At 42.0% G+C, this 13,555-nt stretch overlaps 1 protein-coding gene across 1 annotated transcript in view; it reads left to right on the top strand.

The window, feature by feature from the left end:
* Positions 1-758: 758 nt before the first annotated feature.
* RTN1 (reticulon 1) overlaps positions 759-13,555 on the top strand; it is a 280,203-nt gene continuing 267,406 nt past the window's right edge. Inside the window, exon 1 of the mRNA XM_054447579.2 lies at positions 759-1,969. Coding sequence (XP_054303554.2) covers positions 1,729-1,969 — 241 coding nt within the window. The 5' untranslated portion in view covers positions 759-1,728. The remainder of the gene's footprint in view (positions 1,970-13,555) is intronic.

Here is a 13,555-nt window from a genome sequence, read left to right as displayed (position 1 = left end):
AGCTTTTCAACTTAACGGTTTTTTAAATACGCTCTTGTTTTCCCATGGAAAGATATTTAAAAATCATTCTGATTCATGATAACCAATTATTTTGTTGTTTTTGGATGAGATTATTTTTATAGATTTATTGAGGTATAACTGACAACACATTAAATTGTTCATATTTACAGTAAACAATAAGTTTTGACATATGTTTGCACCTGTGAAGCTATAACCACAATCTAGATAGTGAATATTTCCATCACGAGACATAATTTTGAGTATATCAAAAATGTAAAATTTTGGTGACCATCAGATTTCCGGGGATATCTATCTGGCTTTAGGAGGCCATATTTATTGTTTAGTGAATGATTTTTCTCTAATTTATTGTCATCTTTTGAACATTAGTGCACTAGCAGAACAAAAGACTAGGCAGACTCTGGGCTTTTTCATTTTAGCATTATTAAAGAGCACCTGAATGGTCCTGAAGTTGGCCTTTGAATATACCAATGGACAGGTATGAAATCCTCAAGATGCGCATGGTGGCCTAGAGTCCCACAGTCTCACAGTGTGTGCTGTACCGTCTGCGCCCACCTTTCCTAGAGAAGAAACAGCGGAAAAACCTATTCCTTCACCCTGTGTGTTGTGGTGAATCTTAGTTTTTAAAGGCACATTATTTTATTATATAAACAACTTGGGAACCAATAAAACACAAGACATTTGAAAAGATGGGTCTTCGTATGGGCATAACACATGATAAGGCAAGTCACTTTCCTCCTCTGAGTTTGGGTTTATTTGCTGACTATCTTCCATTTTATCACAGTGAACTGTAAAGAAAAAGATGCAAGCTTCATGGAATGTCCAACTTCTGAAATACAACAGACTGCACAGACAGCTTATGATTAGGATGGCCTTGGCTCAGTGTTTCTGAAAGCAAACGTACAGCTTTTGTCCTTGCCTATTGATATCCTGTTTGCCCTCAGGGCTGGTCAGGGTGAGACCTGTTAAGCTTTTTTTGGAGGCTGTCCTGATAACTCATTTCTTTACTCCACTATTTTCAGGCCCATTCTGGAAACGCAGGATTTAACCTCGGGGTTGCAGCTTCCCTGTCTCCATCTGCCATCAGAACCCATCTCCACCCCTTCCCCGTTCAGACCTGTGTCCCCTCCACAACTCATACTGGTCACTCTCAGAACTGCGGCCCTGAGTTCTCTAACTTTCCCTCTTTGCCTCGGGACCTAGGACACCAGTCGGGGCTTAACTTTCTGAGTTGGGAAGGCGACGCTGCTGGTGGCTGCTTCTACTTGCTGGTTCTTCCTTTTTATTCCTCCCCAAACGAGAGGAAGATTCGAGTGGATTTGGCACATCCCCTAACCGGGGCCTGCCATTTGCAGGTTGGGGGCTGACGTGCCCAGGAGGACCTGGACCAAGCAGGCCATTTTCACCTGCGTAATAACAGGCTTGGGAGTAGCGAAGCAGCGGCGGCAGCAGCGAGGGGAGTAGGAGGAGGAGCGCAGGCAGCGGCCGCGGCGGGGCCGGAGGAAGAGGAGGGGGGAGAAGGAGGAGCTGAAGCGGGAAGAGCGGCAGGCAGCGGCTCGGCGGAGTTGCAGCAGAGGCGGCGGCGACGCTGAGACACCGCAGCCTCCCCGAGCGCCGAGTCCCTCCGGGGACAGCAGCAGGGAGCGCCCGCGCAGCCACCGAGCCTCGGCCCAGCCAAGCCGCCGTCGCCGCGCCGGGGGACCGCCAGCCATGGCCGCGCCGGGGGATCCGCAGGACGAGCTGCTGCCGCTGGCCGGCCCCGGGTCCCAGTGGCTCAGGGACCGGGGGGAGGGGGAGGACGAAGCGGTGACGCCGAAAGGGGCCACGCGGGCGCCGCAGGCTGGGGAGCCCAGCCCGGGGTTGGGCGCCAGGGCCCGGGAAGCAGCGTCGCGGGAAGCCGGCTCGGGCTCCGCCCGGCAGTCGCCCGTTGCCATGGAAACTGCATCCACAGGTAAGGCGGGCGCCGCTGCCCCTCAAATGGCGTCGGGGACCCGGGCCCCCCAGTCAGTCCCCTTCTGCGCGGCTCTCCTGGGCACCTGCCTCGCGCTTTCTGCCTTGAGCGCCAACCCCACCCCCGCGTCGCCACGGGCGACTGGGAATATTCGCGGGCTGGTAGAAAACAACAATTTTATTTTTCCCAAAGGCTCAGAACAAGTCAAGATGCTTTTGATCCTTTTATTTCATTATCATGATTATTTCCGCTTTAAAAATTGTTCTCATCGGCAAACCGCAGCATTCTAGCTGCTGGCGAGTCTGGGTACAAGTTTCTCCCTCCTGCCAGGGGGCTTCGAGCTGTAGGGCCCGTTTGACAGGTTGTGGGGATTTTGGGGGGCGTGTTTGCGCGCAGTGTGCGCGCCGGGTGCAGGAGATGCTGACAACCTAGCGGCGGGCAGGCCCGCGGCCCCTGGACCCGGCTCTGTCCAGGGCAGAGATGTGGCCGTAACTGCCCCTTACCCTTGCTCTCCACGAATCGCCACCACACCCTACTCCCGCCACAGCCTACTCCCCCCACATCCCTCCGCCTTTTCTCCCGCAGAAAACAAATCCCAGGGAGTTTGTCCCTAATTCGGGAGGCACAGCTTTGCAAGACGGTTGGGTGCTGTGGCTGCCCCCGCCCAAAACCTGTATTTCGCCGCTGCCCGGATGGCCCCACCTTACAGGGAGCATTGAAACTTGGAAGTCCTAAGTTCGGCGGGCCTGGCTGTGGGTTGGAGGGCTTGGGTGGTGGTGAGTGGACGTGGTACAGTTTACCAGCAGTCTGAGCCACCCTCCTCCCCCGGAAATTGCCCTGGGTTTGGCCTTTCTTCGCCTGACGCCCCTATTCAAAGTCTGAGCGCGCCAGTGTCCAGCGGGAGCCCAGGCCCCTGGCGCATCCTGGTCAAAGGATCCAGGAAGTGCGCTCTGAGGCTGCTGGCCTGGTTAACGCTGTTTCCAGGGAGGGGAAAGGGGATGCTCTGTGGTGCTCTTTCCTGAGAAAGCTTTGCTATGGTGGAGTGGGAGTTGTGTAGTTTTGGCAATGTAGAGCTAGAAGGCCTGGGGTGGTGGGTGCTCCCAGAGGAGGGGAAGGGGAGTGGGACGGGTGTGTGTGCTCTTGGTGGTTGATTTAAAGAAACCCCTTTTCGTAAGCTTCTCTTAAGGGTTATGTGGAATGCCTAAGGTAATCGTAATTAACTGCCCTGGTACAGAAGATCTGAGCTGGGGAAAAGAGGTTTGAAGAATGCGTTGAATAAAAATTGTCAATATCCTGAAAGGAAGAGAAAAAGTGGAGACCCTATATAAGAAAAAAGAAAAAGAAAGAAAGGAAAGTACTCAAAAGCTCCAACGCCAAACGCCAATGGTTATATATTAATTATTATATCCCTAGGGGTGGGGGAGGATTTAAATCTAAGAATGGCTGCTCAGTCTCTCTTTCAACTTCTGCATCCAAGTGAAAACAAAACTCTTTATAATTGCAAAAGAAGATGGCAAATGATAGTAGACAAAGGAAGGTAGTTTTTGTCTTTACCATTCTTTGTTGGGGATAGACTGCTCATAGTTCGGAATCTTTATCCACTGTAATCAAAGTAAATTGTTTCTTTATGAAACACTACCCACCTCCTATTAGTGCCACCAAGATTATGTGAACTAGAAAAAGGAAGCTAAGTGCCCCATGTTCAGTAACATATCCACAAAAGTTATTATATAGGAAATGCTTAGAATATATATTTGTGGGGTACAGTGTGATGTTTTGATACATGTTTGCATTGTCAAATGATTAGCTAAAAAATCCATCATCTCATGTACTTCTTTTTGTGGTAAAAGCATTTAAAATTTACTCTTTTAGCAATTTCAAAATGTACAGTGCATTGTTACAGAAAGGTGGCTGTAGTAAATAACAATGCATTTTGCATTTTTAGTAGTATTATTATAGAAATACCTTGCTTTGTTGAATGTGTTTGGGGTTTTCTATCCTAGGCAACAAATATAGTAGTAAAATCAAACATGATACTACGTTTGGATGGGAGAAGAATGAAGAAAGATGGAAGGAACACATATTTTGCATATTTATATAGAAATTTTTTAGTTTATGATTGTGGCTTGAAGGAATTTCTGATATAGTTGTTGATTGGTTAATGTCTTAAATCTCTATGTTTGTTATTAAGTAGACTGGATGTGCTGCTATAAGAGACTCAAATGCCAGAAATGCTGTATAAATAAATAACTAGATCTTAAAATTCCAAAGAAATCTTGTCCAGCTTCCTGGTCTGTTATTTTGGCAGTTCTATTGCTATAAGCAAAGTTAGCAGGTGAGCCCTCAATTGTATCAGAGATGCCTATTAAGCACACTATTTTACACTGTGTTTCTTAACTTACTTTTTTTTTGGCTTATAAACAGAAATTTATTTTCTCACAGTGCTAGAAGCTGAGAAATCTAAGATCAAGGTGGATTTGGTGTCTGGTGAGGGTCTGCTTCCTGGTCCACACACAGCTATCTTTTCACTGTGTCCCCACATGGCAGAAGAGTGCTTTATTTTTTTAAAAGAGTGGTGCTTTTTGGGACTCAAACTAAGAAGTAACTTAGACTTAGAGTGTGATGCACTCTAAACAGATTTTGTTTCTTTTTTAGATGGAAATATAAGACAGATATTGATGTTTTAATAACTGTTTTTCTGAAAAACATCACCAATCATGCCATCTGGACAGATATTCTGTTATTTATTTTTATACATTGATGGTAATTAAAATTCTCCCAGGAACATTTCCAAAAATATTTCTCAGCAGTGTCCTGGAATGAATATATGTTTAAACATCATTAAAACTGCACCATAAAACTCCATCAATCGTCTATTTTCAGGTATTCTCATTGCTTCTGTCCCTTTTGTGGCGTGGAAATAGTCTCATCAAAATAACACTGTCTTCTAAAGTTACAACTTCGTGTCTAAATTGATAATGGACGTGTGAAATTATGTGTGTTTTGCCAGGAACATTTAATACACCGTAGGTAGGCTACAACATGTTAGCGTTGTTAATAATAAAAGTGCCATCATCTAATAACTTTATACAAAGAATGTTAAGAGCAACTGTTTTGTTTTTTCATGATCAGTTTATTTTATTCCCGGAAACTATTCAAAAGGAGCATACAATAACAAAAGGAAAAAAGAATGGTCCTTTGTTTAAAGAAAGAATTTTAAATAGAACATCTGAACAAAATGAAATAGAAGTTAACTCATTGCCTGCTTTGGAAATTAACTCATTGACTGCTTAATGTATGGAAAGCAAAATCAAGAACATGATGGAGAATGGTCAGGAAAAATCAGTCCAATATGATCTGCTGCAGTGATGTCAATTTATAGATAATTTGACTTAAATTTCAAGATAATTACAAAAAGCATTTTCCAATTTACTTTACATGGACCACGTTGTTTATATGTCCGCATTTTTCAAATGCTAAATGTGATGCTGTATTGGAAACACTATTCTCAGTCTATCATGATTTAAATAACTTTCAGAAGGTTTTATGTAACTTGTGTTTATTCTATTTAATATAACAAATCTAAAGAACTATAACACATTACCAGTCATCTTCTAAATTCCATTTGGAGGCTAGATTAACTGTCTTCACTTTTGGATGTGTTTGACGGATGTGTAGACATTTTTTATTTGGAGTCATTTCCAGGTAATCCCCTTCAGAAGGTATAAATTTCAATCTTCTTTCTTTTGAGAAAGCTACAGTTCTATTGAAATGGTAAGGAACATTACACTTTGCTGTTACTATCTTTAAAGAAACATATAAGATGAATAAAAGAGTTTGGAAAACTAATGCAATTTATTTCTCTGGGCATATCCTCTGGATACAATCAATACCATTTCTGGAAGTAAGTACAATATATGTTCTTTAATATAGGGAATTCAAATTAGGTTAAATTAAAATTTAGAGATGCTTACATACTTTTAAAATGCATTGATAAATATTATAAAGGCTTTCAGCTTAACTTTCCCTTCATGAACTTACTGTTCCAAGAAAACCACCCTGCTCATTGCCCTGCTCATAGGCTCTCCTCTCTCCATCTCTTTTTTACTTCTGATTCTGAGGGTTGAGAGAAGCGTTGTTGGTTATCTTGCCCATTTTATTGTCTATCCCTGGGAGCATGGATTGCAAGGATTACAGAAAGCTTTTATTATCTTTTGTAAAGTGAGAAACCATTGCGGTTCAATTCAACTTAGTAGACTAATGTTAAATGCCTCCTTTGTGTAAGGATCTGTGCTAAACACAGGTCGGTCATGACTTCCTAAAACATGTGCACCTTTCTGATTCATAGTATTTAATTTAGCCAAATAGTTCCTTTTGTGTTATTTTTCACTTTCTTCATTCCCAAGTTATTGCTGGAAGCTTGACTAGAAGGGAATTATAATAATCTAACCCCATGGGCACAAGGGTGTGAGTTAGTTTTCTGAGATCAACACAGGATAAGTAAATATGAGCACAGCTTGCTCGGACTGTGAAAGACAAAATCTGTCTTTTTGTCTAGCTGTGAAAAACAAAATCTTTCTCTCCCTTTATTTCTATCATCTATCTCATTCTCTGCATCTTCAAAGAAATAACTGGCTAAATGTTACATCAAGATCTTTGGATTAGTTAGTTGTGATTTTATTCAACAATTAGCTTATTTCAGTGGTGACTAAGGGAGTTTTGAAAACGATGCTGGAAAATTTAGAGGGCAGTGAAAATAAAAGACATTTCAAGAGACAAATGTATCTACATAGGAATGCTCTGCGCTAAAGTCATTGTAAAGAACATGGTCCAAAAATGAAAGACAACCAGTTTGTTTGGTTAAATAATATTTGAGGGCAAAGAGAACAGTGAGAAGAGTGTGAGCCAGAGAGGCCCACTGTTTGGAAGATGCTGTAGTGATAGGGTATGAGAAAAGGGAGGGAAAGGCTTCTCAATTCTTATTTGAGCTCCCTAATTTAAAATGGACAGTGATTCTTAAGTTGGAAAATTGAAACATACAGAAAGAGGTACTGGAATCCCAGGATAAGTAAACAGAAGGTAAAATATTGTGTTACTACTTTGATGAGATCGGTTCTTCACATCCAACTACTTTACATGTCATGGAATTGAATGAGTGTGCTGAGCAGCTTTAAATTCATTCCCAGTATCTTTGGAGAATAAGACTAGGGCTAGAAAAGCTGAAATTGATAAGTGATTTTCAAAAAGGGGAAAATACGGATTCTTAAAACTTATAAACCAATATATTTGACACTGACTGCTGGTAGAATCTAAGAATGTGTTATTATGCTAAATATTCATAGACCCTTAGAAAAGAATGAATGTATTGTTCAGAAATTCCCTCTGGTTCACTAAAAAATAATGCCTGTACAACATTATTTCCCTCTTTTTCAGATTTTGAATTACCAACATGTGTGTAGCCCTTCCTATGTCTAGGAACTCTATAAAACGCTCAACTTACATAAAGATATAGAAAGCATGCTCTTTAATTTATAAACTGCACAAAATTTCAAAGGGTGGCTGATATGCTACCGGGTAGCATTGTGATGAAAAAGAATTTTGATTTTAATGTTTATTCAAAAGCAACAAGATAAATCTGTTTATTAAAATTATTTTTGTCCCAATTTAAAAATTGGCGGTGGGTAGAAAATACATACACATGGTATTAAAATCTAAAAGGGTGAGCAGAGAAAAGGAAGTCTTCACACCTTACCTTTCAACAATCCATTGCCCCTCTCCAGAGGTAACCATTGTAATTAGTTTCAGCAAGAGAGCATTACTTATGATTATACTACTATTTATTGAACTCTTGCTATATGTCAGGCTTTGTCTAAGCACTGAGGATTGTAGTACAGAAAAGGAGAGAGAAAAGCCTCTCACCATAAAGTATACTTTTTTTTTTTCTTGGTGGGGGCAAGGGGAGAGAGTAAGGAAGGGCAACAGAAACCAGAACATCTATATCAAGGGATGATAAGTGTTATGAAAAAGGTCAAAACAGAATAGTGGGAATGAGAGGGATAGTCAAAGAAGACCTCTTTAATAAGGTATCTTTAAAGCAGAGACTTGAAGGCAGTGACAGAACAGTCTTGCAGATGTCTGAGAGAAGAACGTTTTGGGCAGAGGGAATATCCTTTGCAAAGGCCCTGGGTCAGAGTGTGCCTAGCACATTGAAGGAACCACAGGAAGAGCAGTGAGATGGAGTAAGCAAGGGGAGAATGATAGAGGATGAGCAAAGGGTCAGCGGTAGAGAGCAGTGGATAGATTAGGTCCTATAGGCCCTTTTAACAGCTTTAAATATTACTCTGAGTGTGATGAGAGCCACAGGAATGGGAGAGGTGTTAAATAGAGAAGGAACATATTTAGAGTTCAGTTTTAAGTTTAATGACTCACTCTAGTCACTGCGTTGAGAATCTAACATGGGGGTGGTGGTGGTTGGTGTGGAGCAAGAAAGACCTACTAGTAGGCCATTGCAATAATCTGAGAAAGAAATCATGGTGGCTTGCACCAGAGTAACAGCATTGGAAGAGGTGAAAAGTGGTTGGATTCTAGATATATTCTGAATGTATATAATGTGTTAGAAAGAACACAAGGGACATGCCATGATTTTTGTCCTGAGTAAACACAAGAATGGAGTTGTTATTAGCTGGGGTTGGGAAGACTTTAGGAAGAACAAGTTTTAGGGAAAAACCAGGAGTTTGGTTTCACAAATGTTAATTTTTGAATGTCTGTTTGGTGTCCAAGTGGAGATGTCAAATAAGCAGTGTAGAGTGGGGCTGGGGAGTGATCTGATCTGCATGTATACATTGGGAGTTGTTGGTGTAGAGATGGGATCACCAAGGGAGTGAGTGTTGACAGTGATGAGGTCAAGCAGTCCTGGGTCACTCAAATATTCAGAGGTCTTTCAAAGAAAACTGAGTAAAAGTGGGCAACGAAGTAGGAAAACTGAAAGAGACTCCAGAAGAAAAGATAAATATATGTCAAGAGGAATAGAATGATTGATTCTGTCAAATGCTTCATGCTACTTGTGGTTAAGATAGAGACTGAGAGTCAGCCACTGGATTTGACAGTGAGGAAATCATTCGAAGTGCCAGGAAAAACATCTCGGTTGAAATGGTTTTAGAGCAAATGAGAAGGGAGAAAATAAGAGATGGTATTTGTAGACATGACTCTTTGGGGGAGTTTTGTTATAAAGAAAACTGAAAAAGAGGTAACTATATGGAGATTGAGATGAAAAGAAGGGAAAGTATTTTTTTTACTATGGGGAATATTAAGGCATATTTGCAAGATGATGTAAATGATGCAGTAGTCAGGGAAAGATTGGTGTTGCGGGAGGTGGGGGCATTTCCTGAAACTGTATCTCTGAATGAGTAAGCAGGGATGGATCCAGCACACAGAGAAGGGCTGATATTGGATAAAGGTGAGGACAGTTCATGGATATAATGGAGGAAAGACAGAGGAGAGGGCACACGTGCAGGGAGTGAGTGGATATGGGGCTGAGAACAGGTGGAAGTTTTCCATTAACTGCTTCTATTTTATCAATGAAATAGGAAGCAGGGTCAACAGAGTGAAGGCAGGAGTGGAATTGTTGGAAGTTTGAGAAGAGGGGAGAAGGTTTAGGAAAATGAGAGAGTGAAAGGACTAGGGCAAACTGAGAGAATACTGAGTAGCCCTTGGGGCTCACTTAGAGCTTAAAGTGAGACCAATCACTGTATATGTTATCTTGTTTTTGGTTTAGAGTGCAGGATTAGTTGGATTGGTTTTTGTTTTCCAGTGATCCCAGTAGGAACAGATGGGCAATGGATTTGAGGATATATGCAAGGCAGTATATAGATGCTTGGTCATGGAATCTGCTGAGGAGGAATGAAGCATAGTACAAAGATGACATAAGCAGTGGATTGTATATGCTGGCAGGGTTGCTGGAGTAATGGTACTAGAGTAAGGGAGATAAAAGGATAAGAGATGATGATTTGGTAGCTGGGGTGTTTGAGGTAGATAGTAGGAGGGTTACTATTATTGAGAAGGAGTGGAAAACTGAGATGGAGTGGATGACAAGGTCATTGGAGGAGTCCAGAAGAAAGGTGAAAATAGGAGTGAAACAGTCACCTACATGATTACTGACATCACAATGAACCATGACAGATCCTGGGAGTTACAGTAAACCAGATGCTAATGGATATCTTTAGGAAAGGACATAATGGCCTAGGATTCTGTCTAGGGGCTTTTAGGGGGAGGGAAGAACAGTGGCCTGTAACATTATAAATGTAAAATCTTGACTATAAGTTCTGAAAATCCTATTTAATATGTATAGAACGTAGGAGATGCAACTTAAAATAGTTCATGGTGGGGGTTGGGAATTTTGTAATTAGCTAAATATGAGCTAGTGGTATGGTGAAATTACTAAAATATCTTATGTAATTTCAGATAGTATTAATAGAAAGTCTCAGGTGCACATTATATGAGGTAATAGCTCCCCTAGATTCTGTTCTAGGCAGGCCAAATTTGGAGTCTCATACTAAAGGGTAGGTGCCATGTTTTGAGAGACGTTGATGAGCTATAATACGGTGAGAGCAGGGCAATTGGGAGGCTTTTGGAAAACATGCCATTTGAGAGATAAAGAAATTAAGAATTTTTATCCAAAAGAAAAGAATGAAGATCTGAATGTTAAATACTAGAAGAACTTTCATGAAGCAAAGGAAGAAGACTTGACCCAGCTGATTTCACAGAGCAAAATTAGGACTAGTGATTTGGAGAAGTAGATTTCTTCTGAATGAACGAAAATGTTCTAATAATTAGAACTGATCAGAAAAGACAGATTCTCTCCCAGTTAGTGATGTTCAAGCAAAAACCAGGTTGCCATTTTAATGGGGGAAAAGCAGAAAGGAAGTCATTAGTTACACTAAGATGTTTATATCCTCATAAAAGACAACAGTGACCCTAACTTGACATTGTTATTGTTACATTATTACTTGTATTAGTCCATTTTCACACTGCTGATAAAGAGATACCCGAGACTGGGCAATTTACAAAGAAAAAGGTTTAATCAACTTACAGTTCATATGGTTGGAGAGGCCTCAGAATCATGGCAGAAGGCAAGGAGGAGCAAGTCATGTCTTACATGGATGGCAGCAGGCAAAGAGAGAGATTGGGCAGGGAAAATCCCCCTTATACTACCATCAGATCTTGTGAGACTTATTCACTATCATGAGAACAGCATGGGAAAGACCTGCCCCATGATTCACTTACCTTCCGCTAGGTTCCTCCCACAACACGTGGGAATTCAAGATGAGATTTGGGTGGGGACAGAGCCAAACCATATCATTCTGCCCCTGGACCCTCCCAAATCTCATGTCCTTACATTTCAAAACCAATCATGCCTTCCCGGCAGTCCCTCAAAGTCTTAACTCATTTCAGTATTAACTCAAAATTTTATAGTCCAATGTCTCATCTGAGACAAGGCAAGTCTCTTCTGCCTATGAGCCTGTAAAATCAAAAGCAACTTAGTTACTTCCTAGATACAGTGGGGGTACAGGCATTGGGTAAATACAGCCATTCTAAATGGGAGAAATTTGCCAAAACAAAGGGGCTACAGTCCCCATGCATGTCTGAAATCCAGAAGGGCAGTCAAATCTTAAAGCTTCAAAATTATCTCCTTTGACTCCATGTCTCACTGATGTAGGAGGTGGGTTCCCATGATCTTGGGCATCCAGGTCACACTGATGCAGGAGGTGGATTCCTGTGGTCTTGGGAAGCTCTGCCCCTGTGGCTTTTCAGGGTACAGTCTCCCTCTTGGCTCCTTTCATAGGCTGGCATTGAGTGCCTGTGGCTTTTCCAGGCACATGGTGCAAGCTGTCGATGGATCTACTGTTCTGGGGTCTGAAGGACAGTGGCCCTCTTCTCATAGCTCCACCATGTGGTACCCCAGTAGGGAGCCTGTGTGGGGCTGACCTTACATTTCTCTTTTGCACTGCCCTAGCAGAGGTTCTCCCTGAGAGCCCCACCCCTGCAACAAACTTCTCCCTGGACATCCAGATGCTTGCATACATCCTCTGAAATCTAGGCGGAGGTTCCCAAACCTCAATTCTTGATTTCTGTGAACTTGAAGGCTCAATACCACATGGAAGCTGCCAAGGCTTGGGACTTGCACCCTCTGAAGCCAGAGCTTCAGCTTGTTGTCCCCTTTCAGCCATGGCTGGAGTGGCTGAGAAGCAGGTCACCAAGTCCCTAGGCTGCATACAGCACGGGACCCTGGACTCACCCATGAAATAATTTTCTCCTAGGCCTTGGGGCCTGTGATGGGAGGGGCTACTGTGAAGACCTCTGATATGCCCTGGAGACATTTTCCCCTTTGTCTTGGGGATTCACCTTTGGCTCCTGGTTACTTATGCAAATCTCTGCTGCTCACTTGAATTTGTCCTCAGAAAATTGGGTTTTCTATCACATTGTTAGGCTACAAATTTTCCTACCTTTTATGCTGTTTCCCTTATAAAACTGACTGCCTTTAACAGCACGCTAGTCACACCTTGAATGCTTTGCTGCTTAGAAGTTTCTTCTGCCAGATTCCCTAAATCATCTCTCTCAAGTTCGAAATTCCACAGATCTCTAGGGCAAGGGCAAAATGTTGCCAGTCTCTTTGCTAAAGCATAACAAGAGTTACCTTTGATCCAGTTCCCAACAAGTTCCTCATTTCCATCTGAGACCACCTCATTCTGGACCTTATTGTCCATATTGCTATCAGGCTTTTAGTCAAAGCCGTTTAACAAGTCTCTAGGAAGTTCCAAACTTTCCCAAATTTTTCTGTCTTCTTCTGAGTCCTCCAGACTGTTCCAACCTCTGCCTGTTACCCACTTCCAAAGTTGTGTCTTTTCAGTATCTTTTCACGTTTTCCAGTATCTTTTCAGCAGTACCCCACTCTACTGGTATGAATTTACTATATTAGTCAGCTTTCACACTGCTGATAAAGACATACCTGAGACTGGGCAATTTACAAAAGAAAGAGGTTTAATGGACTTACAGTTCCATATGGCTGGAGAGGCCTCACAATCATGGTGGAAAGCAAGGAGGAGCAAGTCATGTCTTACATGGATGGCAGTAGGCAAAGAGAGAGATTGGGCAGGGAAACTCCCCTTTATAATACCATCAGATCTCATGGGACTTAACTGCTATCACGAGAACAGCACGGGAAAGACCTGCCCCATGATTCAATTACCTCCCACTGGGTCCATCCCACAACACGTGGGAATTCAAGATGAGATTTGGGTGGGGACACAGTCAGGCCATATCATTATTTTAAAATTGTTCCATATTTCTCAAAAATGAACCACATACTAATGAAACTGGAAACTGCCTCTGTCGCAAAAACCATAGTTAGCCCAAATTGACTACTTAAAATGTGCTCTTCACAGACTTGTGGCCTTTTAAAAATCCTCCTCTAGTTCTCCCTTGTCAAGAAAACTCCATAATGTGACATATTTGCTTCTTAAGAACTATATAATTTTATCCAGTTTTGGATTATTAACATAAATATAAAATATGTTATCTGCAAGTATC

This window comes from Pongo pygmaeus, chromosome 15 (assembly GCF_028885625.2).
Source record: "Pongo pygmaeus isolate AG05252 chromosome 15, NHGRI_mPonPyg2-v2.0_pri, whole genome shotgun sequence".
NCBI lineage: Eukaryota > Metazoa > Chordata > Mammalia > Primates > Hominidae > Pongo > Pongo pygmaeus.
This window is presented reverse-complemented; position numbering and strand designations above follow the sequence as displayed.